General features: G+C 37.9%; 1 protein-coding gene across 1 annotated transcript; it reads right to left on the bottom strand.

Moving 5' to 3' along the window:
- Positions 1-205: 205 nt before the first annotated feature.
- LOC124173217 lies at positions 206-13,914 on the bottom strand. The gene is made up of 4 exons (XM_046552754.1): positions 13,457-13,914; positions 13,248-13,327; positions 7,219-8,661; positions 206-904 (listed from the first exon to the last, which is right to left on the bottom strand). The coding sequence occupies exons 3-4, from the start codon at positions 8,536-8,538 to the stop codon at positions 899-901; spliced, it is 1,326 nt and encodes a 441-aa protein (XP_046408710.1). The 5' UTR covers positions 8,539-8,661; positions 13,248-13,327; positions 13,457-13,914; the 3' UTR covers positions 206-898.
- Between the last annotated feature and the right edge of the window lie 8,106 nt (positions 13,915-22,020).

A 22,020-nucleotide genomic window follows, 5' to 3' on the forward strand; every position in this document is an offset into this window, starting at 1 on the left:
TCTTCATCACTCTGAATTTGTGTAAATTTGAAATAATATTGAATGCAAGGAGGGTTTTTTCATTGAAAGTATGAAATTGCGCAGTTATGGTGAAAATAATGTTTTCAGATATGTTTGTTATATGTTATAGTGATAGATACATAACTAAAGTTCATCTTCAAATAAATGTACTAAACCATTTTGCCAGTGGTAATATGTTGTCAATTTATTTCTGTATTTACCAACTACGAAAAATTCGTTTGGCGTGGTAGCTATTTTAATGAAACGAGTACTTTTTAATGCATTCTTTCAAATTTTCCAGTACTGCATCTCAAGCTGTTTAAGCACGAGTTATGATTATAAAATAGTAAATAGAAGACAAAATTGGGTATAGATCTACATGGTATAAAATAGCAATTTTGAGGTATTAACTCACATTTGACCTTGTATATTAGCTTCATTAAGGCTGAGTTAATTACATACCACGTAAACAGTTTGAACTCAGCCAAATGAAACATTGTATTAAACTTTATAGAGGCTTAATGAAAATAACATAAATTGGCAATCAGATTGTGTAAACTGTGTACATCTTATAGTAAGTTGTATAAAGTCACAGCTCAATACAATTTGAAGAATATACATGTCTGCATACAACGTATCATTATTTTATACAATTGAATAGGAATGCATACATATTTTATTCAGATATAATGCCATTTAGTCCTTATTAAATTAATGCCAATGCCATTTAATCCTTATTTAATCAAAGTGTAACCATTATTCTATACGTGTGAGTAATAGGGTAAACCCAATCAGTTTACAGAACACTGGAATGCTTGATAATAATCTGGTAAATATAAACGGAATTTTCCTCTTCGGGATGGCCCCATCGTATCCTCCAAAGTATATGCAGCCATATTCATCGCTGAAAGGAGAACAAATTAACTAAATGGATGTCACCTTTGAAGGAAATTAGGAATGTTAACCGAAAATACAACTTAAATATCAATATTTGGTCCATAAACTACCACTGCCAAAATTACGCCAACAGTTTTCAACTTTCTTAAAACAAACTCTGCTCTGATAGAAATCCATGTTTTGGTGAGTCAGATTAGTTGTAGCTTTCCTGGATTTAAAATTTAACATTCTTTTGGCATCAATTAATATATTATTGCTTTAACAAAAGTTATGCATCGGAAATAATTTCGGGATTCGGAATATGGTGTTTTTGAATCTGTTCGTAAGAATCATTGCTTTGAAATGAAGGAAAACTTACAAGGGGAGACCATGTACTATGGGGGAAAAAAGTATCCCGACAAAGTTTGTGCCGCCACCATCGCTTCACAGGAGAATGGATTCCCTTTCTAACGGTATGTAATCCTTGGAATGAGACGAGGGAAATTCAAATACGGTTTTATTTGAGCCACCAAGGTCGTGACGGTGAATTTGCCTGCCTCGAACCGAGGCTCAAATGCATTTCGTACTCCTCTCTAGAACGTTGGCGCATGCGATATCCTTAGGAATTGTGCCTTTCTTTTACCCGCTATCTCCCTCAAACCCTCCTTTCCGTTCCTTCTTCGCTCCTACTGCGGCACTCGTAATACAATTCACTGAAAGCCGATCTCCAGTTTTCTCTCGAAAATTTACGGGATAAATATTCGCTAGACGTAATCTGCAAGGCAGCATTAGCGATGAGAGATTTTGAGCATCATGAATAACTCTGAATACACTGGTCAACAAAAAACTTCTTTCTATCCTAGAGATGTTGTTGGGGTAATCCTTTTCGTCCTGATTCCAAATCTGGGCTCAGATATTTTTTTAACAAGTCTACTTTCTTTAGGACGACTGTACTAAATTAGTGTTCAAGGATATTTAAGCAAATAAATCGTGATTTTAAAAAATGTGAAAAAAGTACTTTGATAGGATTTTATCGTATATTTAGCATCTGGTAAGTCCCTATTCAGTGTAAATCAGTAATTTGCTAACATGTTGCTGAAATTTCCTTGGTGCTATTTTTCCATATGTAAAATATGTTGGTCGAAACGCTCACTGTGTTCATCTCTAACAGCGCAGAGGTTTTGTGGAAAAAGACAGGGTTTGAGTCAAAATAATAAATTTTAAAATTCATATTGCAGCCCATATTTTGGTACGATTTAATTATATTAATCTAGCCACCAGATCATGGTAATTTTCAGCCATGATATTTCATAAAACATGTTCAGATACATTTCTAAATGCGTTCCACGCGTTTTTCTCCGTTGATCTAATTCACTGTTGAAATTCCGAGTCCTTCAATTCCTAATCTGCATATTCCTTAATTGATCTTAGCCTCACTTAATCAAAGGCCTTTTGTTTCAAATTAGTTAAACCGGCACCATTATTGCACATGGCTTCATCAAAATTATAAAAAGTCCTTATTTAATATGCAGAGGTGGAAAAAGAATATTTTTTGGGTCGACCAAAGGCTCACAAAGGACGTTTTTGGATCCAAGGACGAGTTCTTTATGTTCCGAACAATTATTTTCTGTCTCTGATATCCCATTCGCAGGTGAAGCAACAACATTTCGTATAGACAAGCTGTAATCCAAGTAACATAGAGATTACTTTAAGTGGCCACAAAGTTTCCATTTATATTTTTGGTAGTGATATTTTCTAAAAGTAGCCGCATATTCTCGTAAGATTCTTTCATTACAGTTTCACGAGATAACAGTATTGATGGGAGCTCATTTCCATTCTTTATGAGATTAGCCTTTAACATAACCTAGGAGGAATGGATGAACAAACGCTAATTATCTTTGTTTAATTCAAAATGAAGAGTATCCATAACACAGAGAACATCATTGCAAATAGCAAATCGTTTTTTGGAGAATAAACAAAATTAAATTCGTCATGGCGAGAGCGGGTCATCTAAAGTTTCGTATTTGGATGCAACAATTTTCAACCCTTTAATCGTGATCCTAAGATTTCACCCTGCTTTTTGGATAACATATAAATCGTGCACTAAATAATTTAAATCCTCTTACGCTATGAAATGAGGTCCAGCAGATTTACTCGGTCCAAAATTTGGGTCCTTCGAGTCTCCGAATCCTTCATTATCACGTTCTTGATTACTTTCTGAATCTTTGCTAAGATTAACATACTCCATTGGTTACGGCACTTTTAAATATTCGGAGTGAGGGAACGGTAGTATCGCTGATTCAAAGTTGTCTGGATATTTTACTGAGTGTTTTGGCTTTGTTGGAATTCCTTTCATTTTTGAAATTGCAATATCATCTGCCAAATCATGGGGACGGCAAACTCCTTGTGACATTTTTTTGTCCAACCACTAAGAAGCCCTACACTGGTGCCACACAACACATGGGGAGCCCATGCTCTACCTTGGCTACCCTACAGGCAGTCAAAATAAAGCTTATAACAATGTCTGGAAAAGGGAATAATTTTCCACCTTTGAGCCTTAAAAGTAATTTCACCGTATACATAACGAAAGTCATCAGGATGGTTCACGCACTATCTAAATACCCTGGCCTGATTAAAACTGGCCACTTATCAGCGATTAAATTGTAATAACCTGTAATTTCCTGCGATCATCGAAATTCTCCATCTTCTACTATCTTCAGAGAAAGCAAACGTCTTCACGCTTCTACAACTGGTCAAATGATGATGTGAAGTGGCAGCTGAGGCAGTATTGCTTTGAACAAAACGGTAGGATAGTACGATTTTAAACATATTTTGACAGAATAGGAAGGCATAACATCGTAGGACAATATGTTTTTTCAGGAATGTTTTATTTTCACTTTCTCATGCTATCACGATACATAAATGAATTAATTTACTACTTTCGTAAAAGAAATAAACAAATACTAAGCTGTCCTAAAGAAACTAGATGCGATAAAAAGAATCTATCCCGGATTCGGAATAAGCGCGAAAAATACGTCTAAGATCACTCAACATCGTCTCTAGAAAAAAATCTATGTTGACCGGTCATGCCTAAACAATTATCACTTTAAAAAGTTTTAGTGCGTCAATTGCGACTGAAAATTTCTTCAATGATATGCACATGATTGCTACAAATTTAATTGACAACTCATATTTTTTCGAGGTAAATTACATAAATCGTAAAACAAAACTAACATTTTATTTTTTCCTATCCAGAGACAAAAAAATTATTTTCTGCAGTTTGATGCCTCACTTTTTTCAGTGTATTTGAAAACAAATTTTTAAAATTAAAACAATGCATGAAATTCTGCTGCCAAATTACCTACTTTTGAAAATATTTAAGAGTTAAATAAAATATCTAAATTAATGTAGCAAAAATGAAAGACAAAAAAATATACTCCAATGAATTCTCACTTCACTTGGGACAATATCTCTCCTTTTATTAGATTCTAAATCTCAGCAGCACCTTGATGTATTATAATATGTCAGCGTCAACATATCCGGTTGTTCATCTACGTCCTAATCGGTTACATCTCAGGTGGAGGTCTTCTCCGATTGTTCAATGCCTCATTACCCACCCTGTTGTGTTTCTTCGAGTAGCATACGGTACTTCAATTTTTATTCTCCCTTTGCTATGTTTCCGCTACTGTTAAGCCTGCCCTCAACAAGCTGACTACTTTTCCCTCTTTCGCCTGCCGACAAAGGTATCTTCAATTAAGATAGGAAAATATCCTTCGAAATAAAGGAAAACGCGTTCTGGCAATGTGCACGGCAGTCCTTCCAGAAAAGCTAAAACTTTTCAAAACAAATGCATTCAAATGCGTGGCCCGCCGAATATTCTCGTTGACTGTCTTGTTTACGTTAAGAGAAAGCTTGATATGGCCCTAGTGATTTAAGTCGTTTCGTTGAGATAGGCGAAGGAAAATTCAGAGGAGCGTTCCCAATGTGCGCTTATAATGCCGTCGAATGCGTCTCTATTCTACGGATTTCATCGCCAGTCATGCTTTGGGTTGCGGGAGACTCAGGTCGCGTACTTGGACGGAGAAGGCAGGAAATGGTTTGCCTTGTTTGAATTTCCCTCACTGACCAAAGAATAGCAACCCACTGGAAAGGAAACCCACTAACCCGCGGAGCGATAGTGGCGGCGCTAACTTTGTCGGGATACTTTTTTCCCCCATAGTACCTTACTCCGGCTTTTTCAATGCCATATTTTTTATGGCCTTCGGAATGATGAACACATCTCTAAACTACAAGTAGTTCCGTTGAATGGGCCTTAGTTTGGCTGTAATTAATTAATTTTCATGCGGTATTTTCACAAGCCGTATATAATTTCAAAATTTCGCTCCACTCACAAGATGGGTCAGGTAGGGAAGCGGTAGCGCACGAATTCTCACCCAGGGGTCGGGGGTTAGGGCTTCTTCTTGGTAGTTTAATTTGTTGTCTTCATTGTGATCATACGGCGTCAAGTTTTTCATTTATTTTAATTGCAGCAGGCATAGACAGGCAATTTTTTATCATCATAATGGCGTTTAGGTATTTCATCAGTGTCATTTCAAACGCTGAGATACGACGACTACACTAGCCAGGGTTGGTGTGCACTAAATATTCACTTTTTCTTTTCTTATGCTGATCAACTTCCACATTAAAAATGAAAACCACTCTTGCGACAGCAAATATCATTAAATGCTTGCGGTGAGCAGCAATATGGGTACAGAAATAATTAATAAGAACACAAAACTAATATAAAATGCCATATTTCTCGAGAACTTGTTATTCGTATTTCAAGAGTTCGAGATCAAGTGATCACTTTACTTCCAAAATACCTATGTGCTTCAACAACCATTCCGAAATATAATTTCAATTAACAAATAGGATGAAATAAAATTTGGTTACCCTGGGCCAGGCACGCTGGCGTATGAAATACGTCAATCTTCGAAAACCAAGGATTTCATCATTGAACGTACATTATAGGCTTGAATTATTTGGTGTATTCCTACAATGTACTTTGAATGTTTATATTGCAAGTGTTCAAAGTTGGAGGTATTGTAGCTAATTTTTTTAGATCAGCAAGAGGAACCCATTACACGTGGCGCATAAAATACGCCGCGCGACCGGCCGTGTACCACCGGTACCTTTATATTTTTATTAGCTATAAATGTAAAAGATTGACCTAATTTCTACAAATAAAGATTAATTTAAAAAATGGAGTGTTATCATATATGCACATACCATGAGCAAAGTACGCCATTCGCCCGGTTGCGTAAAAATAACAGTCGAGCCCGCTAGAGGGCTGTAAGCAATAATTACGCCAAATGCGTCTTGTGCTCGCAGCTTCCCAAAATATTCCGTAACCCTTCCATGGGGTCCACCAACTAATGTTATTTCTTCGAAAAAACGCCACTTTTATAGCCCCCTTGATCTTTCGGTATGTTTTGAGGAGAGTAGCAAGTGTAGCCTTCATTATCCGCGGTTGAAATGGCATGTTTAAATATCTAAACGCCATTATGATGATAAGAAATTGTGCCATGCCTTACCTTGCCGCAATTAGAATTAATGAAAAACTTGACGCCGTATAATCACAATGAAGACAACAATTTAATCACCAAGAAGAAGCCCCGAACCCTGACCTCCTAGGTGGGAATGGCGTACGCTACCACAACCCCACCTGACCCATCTTCTAAGTGGAGCGAAATTTAATTATATACGGCTTGTGAATATATCGCATGAAAAATAATTAATTACAGCCAAACTAAGGCCCATTAAATGGAACCACTAATTCCCAAGGCCATTAAAAATACGGCATTGAAAAAGCGGCGCAAGGTACATGGTCTCCCCTTGTAAAACGCTTCTCTACTCTTCAATGGCAATTCTTATATAAAACAAATAAGAACATTGTTTCTTTCTAACAAATATCACTTCATTACTGCCAAACATATCTCTAAGAGTGGGAAGATAAATTATGACTAAATCTTGCTGATATTCAAAATAGTTTACACTTAAAATTTATAAAATGATTTAATGGCCAACGGACGAGTGCTTTGGGTAACGAATTGAATATTTTAATTGAAACTATGATAGGCTCTGAAAAACGCTCCCATCATTTTTTTAAATTAAGAATAACTTGATCTCTCCTACGCAATGCCACAGAGAAAAAAACACTGGAATGTATTTTAGTGCAGATATGGACAGTGTTCATAGTTAATTAGGTAAAAAATGGAAGCTTAAAAATAGGACACGAATACATGATAATATGCGACGATAGAATAGGGGAATAATTTCTCTGAGGAATAAAGGAGGACTCACCGTCGCCTTGGCTATCAGTGTTGGCACCACGTGGTTACAGTACAAAGAGTGAAGGAGAGGGACATGCTGATGAAGAAGAGCTCTTCCTAATGTGGATCCATAATAAGTGATAATTCCAGGCACTGCCGCTGCCAGGTAACACACCTTACCCGCATGTGTCCTCCGATCCAATGCATATCTCATACCCCAATGGAACGCCCCGCCCCTCTTACTCCTCCCCACCTCCTGTAGAGCCCGCATCCACTCACATTCACATTCTGCATCGCTCTGTCCATATGGCAACGCCTCATTTCCAAAGACTAACTTGAGAGATAATTGCGAGAGGGCCCAAGCTAAATAAGTACATACACTTTTATCATTACTACCCGAGCAAACCTTCGCGCCGAAATACACAGTCTCAGTCTCCAAATCACAAAATGAACGCCATACAGTCCCATACCATTGAGTCCCGCCCAAGTCCGCAAACTTATACTTCATCCTTCCAATGTCATTAGACTCGCAGTCCACCACTATTTTCACCCGATCATGACCACTCAGATACTTCATTATACACTTAGTGATTTCATCTTCATCATACAGTCTCTCATAATACGTACGCATGGTGTCTACCCCATCTCCATATACAATAGTAGTCCTACACAACATGGCGTTCACGCACTCCTGCCTAGCTTTTGCCGCATCAGAGGGAAGCGCAATCACGGCAGTATCCTCTCCCAGGCCAAACTTAATGGACGTGACATGCTCTGCAGTTGAGGTAATTGCCTCTTCCAAGCACCGCAAGAGTTCGTCACGTCCACACACCTGTGCTTTGAGTCCCTTCAAGGAGAAGGTCAACTGACGCAGTAGAAATTTCATTTCATTCCTCAATGCATCCACGGAGGACTTCAAAGATGCAATGTCTGTATCTGGTGTGGCCACGGGTGTTGGGTAGGTAGCGCTCGTACTGAATGACGACTGAAGGTGACGCCTTATCACCTGGTCCCTGCGGTGTACCAAGGACACCAACTTTAGTACTTCTGAGCGCTCCATGTCTTCAGAGAAGCAACGAGCCATCTCCTCAGCTAAAGACAATGCGTCCACTTGATTGTTATCAGTCAATTCTGGTTTGGCTCCTCTCGCCAGTAGTTCCTCCACGAAATCGGCCTTCCCAAGACTCACTCCAACATGCAAGAGGGTTTTTTGCCGCACGCCCCTTGCATCCACATCTTCCAGCATGTCCAGCAGCACTTTATGCTGGAGAAACGAACCAGTCACCAATCCAGCAAAGAGCCTTTCCTCAACAAACTCCTTAGCGACTCTATCAGCACCGTTGACTGACATTATTACGAAAGTGTTTCTTGGGTTAAGCTGACAGTAATATGCCAATTGAAACAAGAAGTGGTTCCAAGGGTCGCCGAAGGGAAATGCAGAATATCAGCGTTTACACAAAATAATGAAATTTATCTGCAAATAAACAAAATTAAAATCAAATTATTACCTTAAAAATAGTCAAAGACGGTGCCAAAAAAGCATACTGGCGCATTTGAGATTTAATAAAATATGTTTTTTGCATAATACGCAACGATAAATAAAATAAAAATTGCCCAAGAGTGAAATTTATGTAATGCCTTCACAGCCAACATCCTTAGTACGATGGAATGAATAAAAAATCTACAGAAGAGGGAATCATTCTCGCAGGCAAACTATTTCAGGGAAAATTTTGAACGTGAAAGAAATAGCGAATGTGTCATTCGCTCTGTGACCCAGAATAAAATGGAATGCTCAGGTTTGAAAGTCTTGAAGCTGTATAGGAAATTAAAAGAAAATAAAACAAATCCAAGAGGTGCCCGAGTGTGAGCGTGGTTTTCCTAATTCTATAATTTTGTCTGTTTCTTACTGTTGTAAGCGGAAGCTTCGCAAACCTGAATGTGTATGTGATTGAGACCCTTGCGGAAATGTGTTCTTTAGAGCCAATCTGCAAGGTGAGTGACTGAGTTATTTTGTTTCATAGTGTTTTAGCTTGATTTCCGTGTATTACCCCCCTGACAGCCTTGTAACTTCCCACCCCCTCACCTTGCCCACCAAAGAGTACGGCCTTGGGGAATTTATTTTCTTTCAACTGTTCAACTGCCGCAGATCGTTCAATAACTTGTACCGTATACAAAAATTTATGCTCAGACATGATAAGATGATACAATTGGCAGCGAAAATAATAGGATAACAAAAGTAAATGGTAAAAAGAAATTAGTGCGATACAAATCTTCCTGAGTGACATATAAATAGCAAAGAGAGATAGTGGCAGAAATTTGTCAGAAAACTCTTGATCTCTTCTACACTACTTTCTAGAGGACACAAACAGTAATACAACCCAACCGTCGGATTGAACGTGAAGTCTTACTTCCCTTGTTGCAGTCCGTTGAAGCCGGGCTGACACTGGTTTTCCCTCCACGCATCCTATTTTCTCTTGGAAATACAAGTTACTTAACCTCTCAATGATCTATTCAAAATGCCATGCCATCGGACTAAAACCCAAAAACCATGGAATATTTTGACGATGGAGGAGACCTCCACTCACAAGATATCATGCTTCATGGATGCGCCGTCACTCCAATGATCTCCCTCCAGTTTGTCTCTTATCTCCCTTTTATCAACTTTCCGACTATCTCTTATCTCTCCGATATCCACTTTTGATCTTGCTTGGGAAATACGCCCTCACAAGAATGAATTCTGTGCGCGTGACCATCTACATCTGTGTCCCACTCTACTTGCAGTAATACAGAAATTGACCAACATTTTCACTACGGATGACGCCAAAATATACGCTCAGTGTAGGAAATTTCTTTTAATTAAAATTAAAAACTCCAAAGAAGAATATCAAAAGAGATCTAATGATTGTGACCTAAGATAATGTCACTTCTCGTTGTTGAATATAGAAATTTTCTCATTCAGCCATGGTGAAAAACACTCATCAAAAGTATTCAAGTCTTTGATATATGTCCGCGTTGCCACCAAAACTATCAGATTCACATGCAGTCCACTCAACAGGTGAATGTTTTCTTTGCTTGATCAACAACTATTATTTAATTATAAATGCAGATTAATGCTTGCAAATGCCACGAAAATAGTAGAATAAAACAAGTATAACACCATTGAAGATTGGTGGAATCACAAGAACTAAAAAATGCTGAGATTATAGTTTGATGATCGTAAAGGAATGTAAACAGAAGCGCTGAAATGCATACCTCTTTACATATATTTAACGTGTAATATTCACCAAAATCAAAACTCGTGCGACCGTACACAACGAAATTGAAAAATATTGTGGATGCTTACCTGAGTTGAATAGGGATTTAAGTTTTGAAACGTGAATAGTACGTCAATTGGACAAAGTGCGTTTGTTAGTTATTAACTGATACAAAATGTATTTGAAAGAAAGAAATCAAATGCTGTCTGACCTAAGGAAAAATGCATTCTTCATAATTATACACTGTCAAACCTAGTATTAAACCATGATATTTGGAGCATTTGTCTACTGTACACATATCACATAATACACGTTGAAATTGTTTTACTTAGTTCCATAAATATCAAATTGAGAAAAAAATTAAATCTGTCACTAATTAGGGGTAAAATCCATGTATGCACAACACTCAGACCACATGAGTGGGTATCGAATTCGATATGACCGATAATTCGGTAGAAATAAATTTTTATCGTCCAAAGAAATTTGAAAATTCAGAAAGAATCTTTTTCATGACCTTTGATGAGATTTAGCTTTTATGCAACGAGTTTTTCTCCGCTTTGAGCGCGATTTTTTGTTGCACAACTAAATCTCCCAACAGATTCTTACAGTGCAACAATTATCGCAAAAACGTCAAACATTTGCAAATGCCATGGAACCCCGACTGAGAAATCTTTATTTCAAACCGCTGAAAAGGATGTCACGCATGTCTTAAGTTTTATCGTAAACGTCAAATGAATAGAGGGTTAGTCCACACTTAAAGAGACTCATGACTACTGAAGATATTCCACTCCTTACTGGCTTTACTTTCCTTTATAAAAGGGTGCATCAAAAAAGTAATGATGTAATTTCTATATTCGGAAAAAAGAAACCTCTTCCCTTAAAAAAATGCCTTATTGACAGTAATTGTACAAATCGACACAGGAAATGGAGGTAAATAAATTAAATGATATAATATATTTTCCAAAAAATGAAAAGTAGATAAGATTTTTTAAGCCTTAAACAAGACCAAGGATGAATAATAGCCTCTAATTAAACTTATTTTCGTCCCCATCCTGAATAAGCAAACACCAGCTTACGTATTTTGGAACTCCACAAATATCTATTCTATTCATTAGGCTTGCGAATGGCCATCGATTCGTTTTTCTTTTGTTTGTATATTCGTGACGTTCGTGACCAAACTGCTCTAAGAAATCTACTCCTCCCTTTGTTTCATTGTGGATCGAGATCATTTTGGATATCCCATTCTGACTTACCTCCCAAGAATAGTGCTTCGCGGGAAGAAGTACTATACTCTAATTTATTTCGGAAAAAACGAAATTAAAATAGCGTTCTTCCTAAAACCAAAGAGTACTGAACCTTCTAGTTTTCACATACTTTGAAGAAAAGCATACGATAGAAATTACTTATATTCTTTATAACTGTCCCGACTGTAGAAACCCCATTTGGTAGGCGTATCTTTGCCGGTTCAAGGCCTGTTAAATAGTTTATACAAGTAATATTATGATTACTTCCTTTGAAACTTATGTCAGTGTTAGTACTACGCCTGTGGCTAAATGGGGATCATAGGTGTTCGTGCCTTCCTTGCACTCAGCTTGTTCTGATACATCACTCTTATGGTCGCTTTTGGAATCTGAAGATTCGTTGGATGTGCTTTCGATTTCTTCCGCTAAAAAATGTTGTATTATCTTTCTTATTTTTTGCCAATGCACGACATCCTGCCAATAAAAAACGGTTAAATATTTTATTAATGGACAAGCCTGCGATCTCATGAACTAAAAATGAAGATCTAGCTTCCTATAACGAAAATGCCACATCGAACAACGGTACTTTGGAACGCAGTGAGCTCAAGCTCCAGCAGTACCTGAAAAAGCGGAACCTACTACAGTAACCTTCTTGCTTCATGAACGTAAGGACACTAGAAAATATAGTGAAGTACATACGAACTCAAAAGTGAAACATAAAACCACTAGGAAGAAATGAGGTAATCCCCTAAATATCGCACCATACCACATCAAAAGCAGTCTTAAAATTTTAACAGGAGTGATTCCTTCAAGCAACGATCACATTCCGGGAAGGTTATGCGACATACACAGAGCACGTTACAAAATGACTAGAAGATGTAACGTGGGTTTACTCTTTTGTAGATGGTGAAAGAGGATGAAGAAATGAGAGGCTGGGAAAATTTCTTTCTAAAGGAATTCAATAGTAAAATGGAGAGTCGGAGGTACATCTCATCTAATTTACGTGGTAAACTTTGCAGTTAAATGATACATAAACTGTCTATCAAGAAATGATTGAGAGTTTCTGTCCAAAATGTCCCAACTTTGACAAAAGTGGAAGACCTTTTTAAAAGGTTTCTATAAAATTAAAAATTTAGCTTCCGTCGATAGTAATTGGAAAGAATGCCATAGAGGATATATACTATAGATCAAAAACATCTTAAACACCCACAAGTAATTGCGTGGGCCAAATATGCGACCGGCGCAATGCCACGGGATCGCACGCTGGTAGAGCGGTGAATTCGCTTACAAGATACCTGTAGCGTTCGGAGCTTCATATTTCATCCATATGCGGACACAATTTTTATGTTTCTCGTTGTAAAGGAATATTTTTCTATTATAATTCAGTCATGTACGGGACCTCCTAGCATGCGTATTTGCATGCGCCGCCACTGCTCGGTATACGGCGGCATTTGCATTAAATAAATTCCTCCACTCGACGGACATGCTTATTTAAAACATGGCTATCACACAGTAATTGATAAGTGAAATACAAGCATAGATTAAACGCGTGCATAACTACTTACCTAATTGGTTAGGCAATCTGGTTTGAATAGGTACTCGCTTCTTCTCGGACTTTCCTATTCCCAAAACAGAAAGGGCTATACTGAAATGCAAAATAAATTACTTCTTTTAGTTCCTTGGAATATTATCTATACTCATAGGAGGCAAATCATCTTCCTTAATGGTCCCATTTAACTCTCAGCAACTTGAGCCCGAAATGATGGAGTAATACCTCTTAATTAACAAGGCTTGAAGAAAAAAGTGGAGGATCAATTCCTCAGATGCATCTCCCACGAAGTATATGCATCCTTTGCCTTAGAGTGAGGCCTTTATACACACACAGCGGGCTTATCTTATCACATATGCGATATAAAATGACGGTTGTCTAGATATTGCCATGTAACGATTCTGCCAGTCAACGCTTGAGCAAAGATAATTGCGACACTCATTCGAACATAATTGATAAGAAGGATTAACATCATGTTTTACTGTTATTCATTGAATTACAGTCAGGCCGCCGAAAGTTTCCCGGTGACATTTCGAAGGGTGTAGTTGGGGGTAGGGGGCAAGGTTGCCAGGTAAGAAAGGGAAACGCCCACATCACACATAAACGAAAGGGTTCCTGGAAGAAAGCAGCCGGAAGGGACGATTATCTTGAAGGACCAAAATGAAGAATCCCCTTCTCTTCAACTTAAGGCTGGACGGCGATGTTTGGCGGAACTTGGTGACAGGAAAGATAATGAAGATACACTGTTGTATGTTCCACAGAAGTTTTAATAACAGACCCAAGTTTTGACATAACACTGTTATTTTCAAGTTGAAATAGGTGTCATTTTCAACCTTAAAAATGATAGTGTATCGTCAAAACCTGCATCGGTTATTAAAACTTCTATGGAACATACAAAAGTGTATCTTTATTATGTTTCCAATCCCCTGCTTTGGTGATTCAAAGAAAGGGCTTGTTTTGGTGGCTAAAGGTTGTTTCAGTACTTCATATGAAAGTGACAACGCTGTATGACTGGGCGAGGGTGTGAGGTGCGTTTGGAGTTAAGTGATTGGGTGCTACCTGTGCTGTCGCAGGGTCCTCCGCCCCTTCTTTTGAACTTCCATCGGATAATTCTCGCGGCTGGACAGAAATTGCAATATTTTATCAGCTGATGGGGATATGGGGTCAACAGATGAAGGTAACAGATTTTGAGTCGACCTCACACAGGCTGACGGTGCCTCTACATTACTTCACGGAATGCGCGGATGAGGCAAATACAATTATAGGTAATAGGAGACTAATAAAACATACGGCGATTTTATCGTGCAGGCGATCAGCGTTTGCAGCACCTTGCGGAAAAAAAACTCGTTTAATTTCGCCGCTCGACGCGTGTGACGAAAAGCCTTTTCTCTCATTTATGGACGTTGATGCGGCTCTTCTACAGAATTCAAATTAATTTGTCTGCATTTCTTCGAAGATTTGATTGACTTTTTTCATGAAAAATCAATAAATTCAAATGACTACTAAATATTATTTTATTCGTGATTTTTTGAAATAATTGTTATAAAATTTTGCTATGAAAAACCATATTAATTAATAGTAAAACGCGTTTTCAATGAAACGAATTCACAATTCATACGACGAAACTGAATATTGGCCGAAAATGAGGCGCATTATTTTTATTAAAATAAGTTGTAGGGGTCGAATCACCCCTAGCCGTCCTAGGTAGCGCGAAACTCCCGTCCTCCTAGTGTGAATTTACATGGTAAATTCGAAAAATATTTTATCAGACGACGAGAATCATGTACTTCGTTCACCGTCGTACTATGGTAGACGTGATTATGAGAAGAAAATAAAAGAAATACACTGCAAAATAGGGATATTTAAAATGACATTCTTCCCTCTTACTATTAAGGATAACAACGGTGTCTCAATTGATAGGATTAATGGCGTCAGTCGCTTGGATGACTCATTGCATGTTTTTGCATTGTTCTAAACTTACATGTATTTGCTTTAAGAATTATTGACCTTTGGTAATTTTTTATTAATATGCATGTATATTTTGCTGGTATGTGTAATATATCTATGCCGGTGCGGTGTGCATGTGGCGGTCCTATTTCATGTTGGTGATTTGTCACCCCCTGCCAAAGACCCTAGAGGAGGCTCGCTGGGTCTTGTGTAGTTGTATGAGATTCTGAGCAAAGCTCAGAGGGCTAAGACACGGCAGGTTGACAAAAGGCGTTCGATTGCCCCAGGAGAAGGCGTGATGCCCACAACAAGGGTCTGGCCAATAAAACAACGTCATTCATCGAGCAATTTGGATAGAGGGTGATTAATCTCCCACCTTCCTGTCCAGATATCACTCTCGGTAAATATCATCTCTTTAAAAAAATTGGAAAGGCAACGATACGCGAACTACTACGAAGTTAAAGAAGCGGTTCTTGCCTACCTACGGGAAACTGGTTCGAAGAGGTAGTAAAAAAGTTTGTCTCGCGGAATCGGAAACTTGTCGTGCGCAAGGGGGACTCGTTAAAAAAAAACAGCTGAATTATCAAGGCTTCTAACCATGTAATATGCACTAGCAAAAATGCTAGGAGGAAACATAACGATTTGGAGGGTGTACTTCTCATACGCCCCTCGTAATATAAGAGACTTAAACGAGGACAAGTCACTGCGTAGATGAGCTGTCATTTACAATGAAAGCTATATTCTTATATTGATTGTTCCTTTCTTTAGTAAATTTTAATGCACCCCGCCATAGTTCCAGAAATCAATCCCATTTGATGTTAATAATCACAGAACAAATTATGCCTTTGACTCCCGCCATCAAGAATGATGAGGAGTTTCAATGATCTAGGACAAATTTATGATTTCTCTGTCTCTATCTAGATTTAAGTCTCTTGTGGTAAAGGTAAACTCAATTTAAAAATTTTAATGTTTATACGATAAATTTCATATTATTGTATCTGCCAACATATTTTATTAATTGATGTGCAGTTATGTAAAGAATTTTTAAATTATTTATTATTTAATGGTTTTATTTTACAAGTGTTCATTATTTTTTGTCTATCATCTGTGAAATTTTATGTAAGAATATGGTTAATGGGTTGTATCCCGTAAATAAATGAAATGAAAATAGTTTCCAGAATTCCGTGATCTGATAGCAATGTTTTGGGTTACTATGAAAGGAAAAGAAGAAGATTATGGAAGCATTTACCTCCCCTCCAACGACTTTATCACATCCTACATTTAAATTTCAGGAGTTTACGCGGTATATCATGGAAGCTTCTCTTGCCTCCAGTTCATTATTAGGTCATATGGTGAGGCCAGGTACGTTATCCTCCAGAGATACGTAGTTTTCTGCATTGGAATAACTAAAGGGTGATGGCAGGGATTGATTGTTCACCAACACACATGAGAATAGTGTTTACTAATCGGCAGAGTACAAAAGGAAATATTGTGGAATTCCCGCCAAGCACGAATCGCACCATGCAACGCACAAGACAACTGAAGTGCTGTCACCCGCTGCGCATCCAAATGAGTTTACAAATGTCGCCACTTGTGATGCTGATGGATAAATTGACAATGAATTTAATGCGGTTGAAGGAGAAGATGGACGAGAGGGTATTAATAACCCCGCGCGATGCACATTAAATCTAAGCCAGAAGAAACCAAATAAAAATTGACATCAGGAAGAGTCTAAACGGACAATTAACAGTTACAAAAAGACATTTTTCTAGATTCTTTTTGCTTATTTATCTATATTTAGGCTTTAAATTATTCGTTTGTGTTCACCACTAAAATGTTTAGTTTACATTTTTATTGAGCGATATCTTTCCATTGTATTCCTATAGGAAACTCCCTTTTTTTAAGTTTTATCGAATGTTTTTCCTTGAAGTATATTTTAAACATTTTGCTAACTGTAATAAAAGGCGAGATACATTCCTATATCTGTAAAGTATACCTTTTTAGGGAAGAAACATGGCATTATGTGGATGCGCGTGCCATTCATAAGACGGATTTAAGGAAACAAAATCACGGTGTGGGCAGTGATAACCTGATAAGTCAAATTGCCAAAGATTTTACGCGTTTGACCCATTTCGGTATCATAGCATGTTCAGTTGGACACAGTCGTAGGTGGAGTGGCGCCGACTCCATGGTGTATTAGGGGGCCCGAGCCCCCCAAAAATTCGTTACATATGCGAGGAAAAAATTGGCTTGTCGATTTTCCCCGGGGTGTCCAGATATCGAGATTCGAGTGATCAGGGTTCTAATGTTGATCATATGACTTCTAAATTGCTTAAAAAACTTCAAATTCACTACTAAAAAAGTCAAAGTTTTAAAGCACGATTCTGCATAATCAATTGCAATGCTATCAAGCTGATGATTATGAGCGCTCAGTTCTTTAATGTCAAAAATGGAAAATGTCCACTTCCAAATATATGTTTATCAGGCCATCGTTACACTATGGCGCCGTCTCCATTGGGCCAATGGGGTCCGAGACCCCTCTAAAGTTCGTTATGGGTGTGAGGAAAAAATGTTACAGGCTTGTCGATTTTCCCCGCAATGTCCATGTATCGAGATTCGAGTTATCATGGTTCTAATTTTGATCATATGAATCCTCTAAAATGCATAAAAACTTAAAACTCACCACTCATAAAAGTTCCTAAGGCAATGTCCCCGGTTGCGGCCCCCCAATATTTTTTATAAGTCGGCACCCCTGCGTAGGCGGTCACATACACAAGATTCTATCCGGCAACAGAGTACGGAGGCAACAGAAATTTCCAGGAAAGATTATGAGGGGGTGATTGGGAGAAGGGAAGGAAGAGAATGCGAAGGAGATAACAGATATACAATACGGAGATAAGTAGAATGGCGACACGTCCACGAAAGATAAAATCTTCTCAAAAGGGAATCTTCACCATTGTCAACATATTCAGAGGTAAAGTTTTCGAGTCGGAAGTCTGACTCTGTGGCATTTGAAGAAGTCGACCAAGAGAGTACAGTTAATTTGCATTCCTAAGAGAAAAGGAGAGAAGGGAGAGTGGATGGAAACCCGGCGTAGTCTATGGCTCCATTCATACGAAGTCTTGAAGTTCCATCTGGATTGTTGTGCTTCAATTCTCCCTAGGAAGAAACCAAGCGGAGACCGGGAGTTTCCCGATAAACTTCCGCTATCGCCGGCATTTGGTATTGATATAGTATCCAATGAGACTACTTATTTTTGATATTTATTTTTACCCAAGTAATTCTTCAGTTTTTTTTGGTAATTACATTGCCTACATTATTGCGTCTGAGTATTGGTTTTCATGCACATCTCCAAGAGTTTTATATTCGTCTGCCCTGGTGAAGATGGAAACGTAAACAAAACGGATAACGGTGCGGACGGGACGGTGATGATACGGAAACCAAGCGGAGCGTAAAAGAGGGGTCAGAGGAAACAAAAGAAAAACGTGAATTGAGACAAGGAAGCGTAAGACTGGAGTCGTAACGAGGCGGAAATGAAAGCGAAACATGGAAGCAAAAAATAAACCGTATGAAAACGAAACATGAACGACATGGAAATTACTTCCTGCAAGAAAAATAAATTTTTCAGTGAAAGTTAGAACGCCAACGATTCGCGAACTACGACGAAGTTCAAGAAGCGGTTCTTGCCTACCTAAGAGAAACTGGTTGGAGGAGGTAGTACAAAAGTTTGTCTCGCGGATGCGGAAAGTTGTCGGTGCGCATGGGCGACTAGTTAGAAAAACAGCTGAATTATCAAGGCTTCTAACCATGTAATATGCACAGGCAAAAATGTCAGGAAGAAACACAACGATTTGGAGGGTGTAATTTTAATATTCCCCTCGTAATATAAGTGTCTTAAACGAGGACAAGTCACGGGGAAGATGAGCTCTCATTTACAATGAAAGCTAAATACTTAAATTGATTTTCTAAATGACTACATCGAATACATAGGAATGTTTGAAAATAATTTCACCACAAATAAAATTAATTTCCGTAATATCTTAAGAGAAGTTCTGATTCTAATTTTACAAGGATGGTTATGATGACTTTGTCTTATTGATTTAACGGCATAAGAAAATGAATAGGAAATGAAGATTGGTTAGTGCTGACAAAATGGTATCAGTTATCGGGAGGCAGCCATGACATCTTGATCGAAATAGCTTGGAAGCTTCAAAGTTGAGTACCTTTCCAATGAGTTCATACCAGGAAAATTGTCTAACTTTTTGGCCGAATTTTCAAAATTTGAATGATTATAATATCTGTATTAAAATACAATGAAGAGCAGGAGCAGAACGGAGGGAGAGGAAAAAGAGACTAACGCATACTCTCGCTTCATTTACGTGTCAGGACGGAGTAAGGAAGGGTTCTTCAAGGGAGGATCTGGTTCCTGGAGCTTGTTTACGATTCGTTTCGCTCCTTATATGCTCGGTACGTTTCGCGAAGATGGCGTGGATAGGCTTACCAACTGATGGTAAATTTTAATTTTCACTGTGGGCGTATTTGTCTTTAAATCATTCAATGAATGGAGCGATACTTGCTAGGTGATAGCTCACATCCGCTGATGGAATATTTGCCTTTTTTATCAATAAACATATTTTATTGCGATATAGTGTCCCTATAGTGTAACCAGGGATGTCAACTTACAAAAAATATTGGGGGGGCCAAAACCGGGGAACTTGCCCCGGGAAATTTTATGAGTAGTGAGTTTTAAGTTTTTTAAACATTTCAGAAGAGTCATATGATCAACATTAGAACCCTGATAACTCGAATCTCGATATATGGATATGACGGGGAAAATCGAAAGGCGTGACACATTTTTTCCTCACACCATAACGAATTTTAGAGGGTGCATGGGCCCCTATTAAGTCCCACGGAGTCGACGCCACTATGAGTGTAACGGTGGCTTGAAAAACATATTTGGAAGTGGAAAGTTCGCATATTTTTTTATTATTCACATTGAAGAAGTAAGCGTTCATAATATTCAGCTTGATAGCAGTGCAATTGATCATGCATAATCGTGCTTTAATATTTTGACTCCTTATTTATAGTTGACCATCGTCAACTTTACAGGGGTGTCCTTGGTTACACTATTGTGTTCCCTTGAGAGAAATTGAGGATATCAGTTATATAAACTTCACTTGGTGATAAATTACATATATAGTTACAGTAAGTGTCTTTAAATTTAATTTGCGGACGATGAAAGAGACAGAAGCATGCGAAATATTAAGTCCAGTAGCCAGGAGCCCATGACAACGTTCTTGGAAAACTTTATTGCGGAAGTTGACTTGTGCGCAAATACAAGCTTTCATTTTGGCCCATTATTAATTAACAGGAAGGAAAGCATGAAAACTGGACCATGTTGAAGGTGGAGTGGGTAATGTTCGCCAAAATAGAGAATTTAACTTAATGGGAATCCTGAGAGAAGTTTAATCACATTATTCAGTGAGAAAGCATATTTAATTTTTCGTTTTTTTTTTGGGATTAAAAAGGGCTACATTCCGAAATGAAGCTAACTTCATTTTCATGAGAAAAATATCCCAAATCAATGAGAAACAGGAACTTGCACATACTTCAGATATAATCAAGAGCTCCAAAGTTATAAAAAAAATGTTTGCATACCAGGGTGAAAGTTTTTTCTTATTTGGGGACGTGGTTTGCGATATTTGATTCATTAAAGTTGACGAGAATTTTCGAATACAATGGAGAATCTAAAACGCCCGATGATTGACTGGTAGAAAAGTGACGTCATTATTCAGTACGAAGAGGCACGGGCATGGTAGAGGTTGCATGACGGCGTGGTTATGATTCATTTATTGAAGTGAAGACGTATCGGAGTTAATTGTGACTGCAGGGCTATTATTTGATCTATTTCTCCTTCATTGAAAGCGATAGATTGCGTAAAGATGAAGGAATATGGTTATTTCTAGGCTGATCCTAGCAAGCTTCCTGTTACTGATCCCATCATGATATCAGGGTATTTTAGTGAAACTGTAGACTTCGTTGGCGCCGAAAGTCGATGCCTAGGAATGGAAAGGTAGCTGATGTGCATCTGAAATGTTTTTTAGTTCACACAAGGTCCTGTCTGAAAGATAATAAATTAGAATTTTCTGCATAAGTTGTAATAAATGAAAAAAAAACCGCTCTCACATCTGTTAAATCTACCTTTTTAAGTCAGAAAGAGGATCTTTCGAGGATAAGTGTGTCATTCCTGCCACGGATTTTAGGTAAGAAAACTAAAATTTAAGCCGTTTTGACCAGATAACTCAAATTGCCAATGATATAATGCGTTGGATCCATTTCGGCATCATTACAAGTGAGGTTGGACACAGTCCTAGGTGGTCACGTACACAAGACTCAATATGGAGGAGGCGACAGAGAATTTCCAAGAAAGACGAGAAGAGGATCAAACGAAGAAGTTAACAGGTATAAACTTCGCATATAAGTGGAGCGTTAGGAAATTATTTGTCCTTTTATCTTTGGATTCATAAAGCAATACATGTTTGGTAGGAGATAACTCCAGCGGTGCGAATATTTATGCATTTTCGTCAAAAGTTATGTGTCGATGGCTAAGTTCTAACAACACGTATCTCAAATTCGGCCAATTTGATACTGGTATCTTAAAAAAAGTGTAATAACATTTAAAAAAATAAAATACAAGCAAAAAACAATTTTTTGCTAGCAAGTAATTGCTCCCTCTTCAGTTTTATGACCTTTTGGTTTTTAATTTCATTGTTCAAGTTAAAAAAGAAATCGTATTTTTGCTCCCCTGAAAAGTTGCTATTTTTTAGGTACGTGTTCTTAGA

The sequence above is a fragment of the Ischnura elegans genome (assembly GCF_921293095.1).
Source record: "Ischnura elegans chromosome 13 unlocalized genomic scaffold, ioIscEleg1.1 SUPER_13_unloc_4, whole genome shotgun sequence".
Taxonomy (NCBI): Eukaryota; Metazoa; Arthropoda; class Insecta; order Odonata; family Coenagrionidae; genus Ischnura; species Ischnura elegans.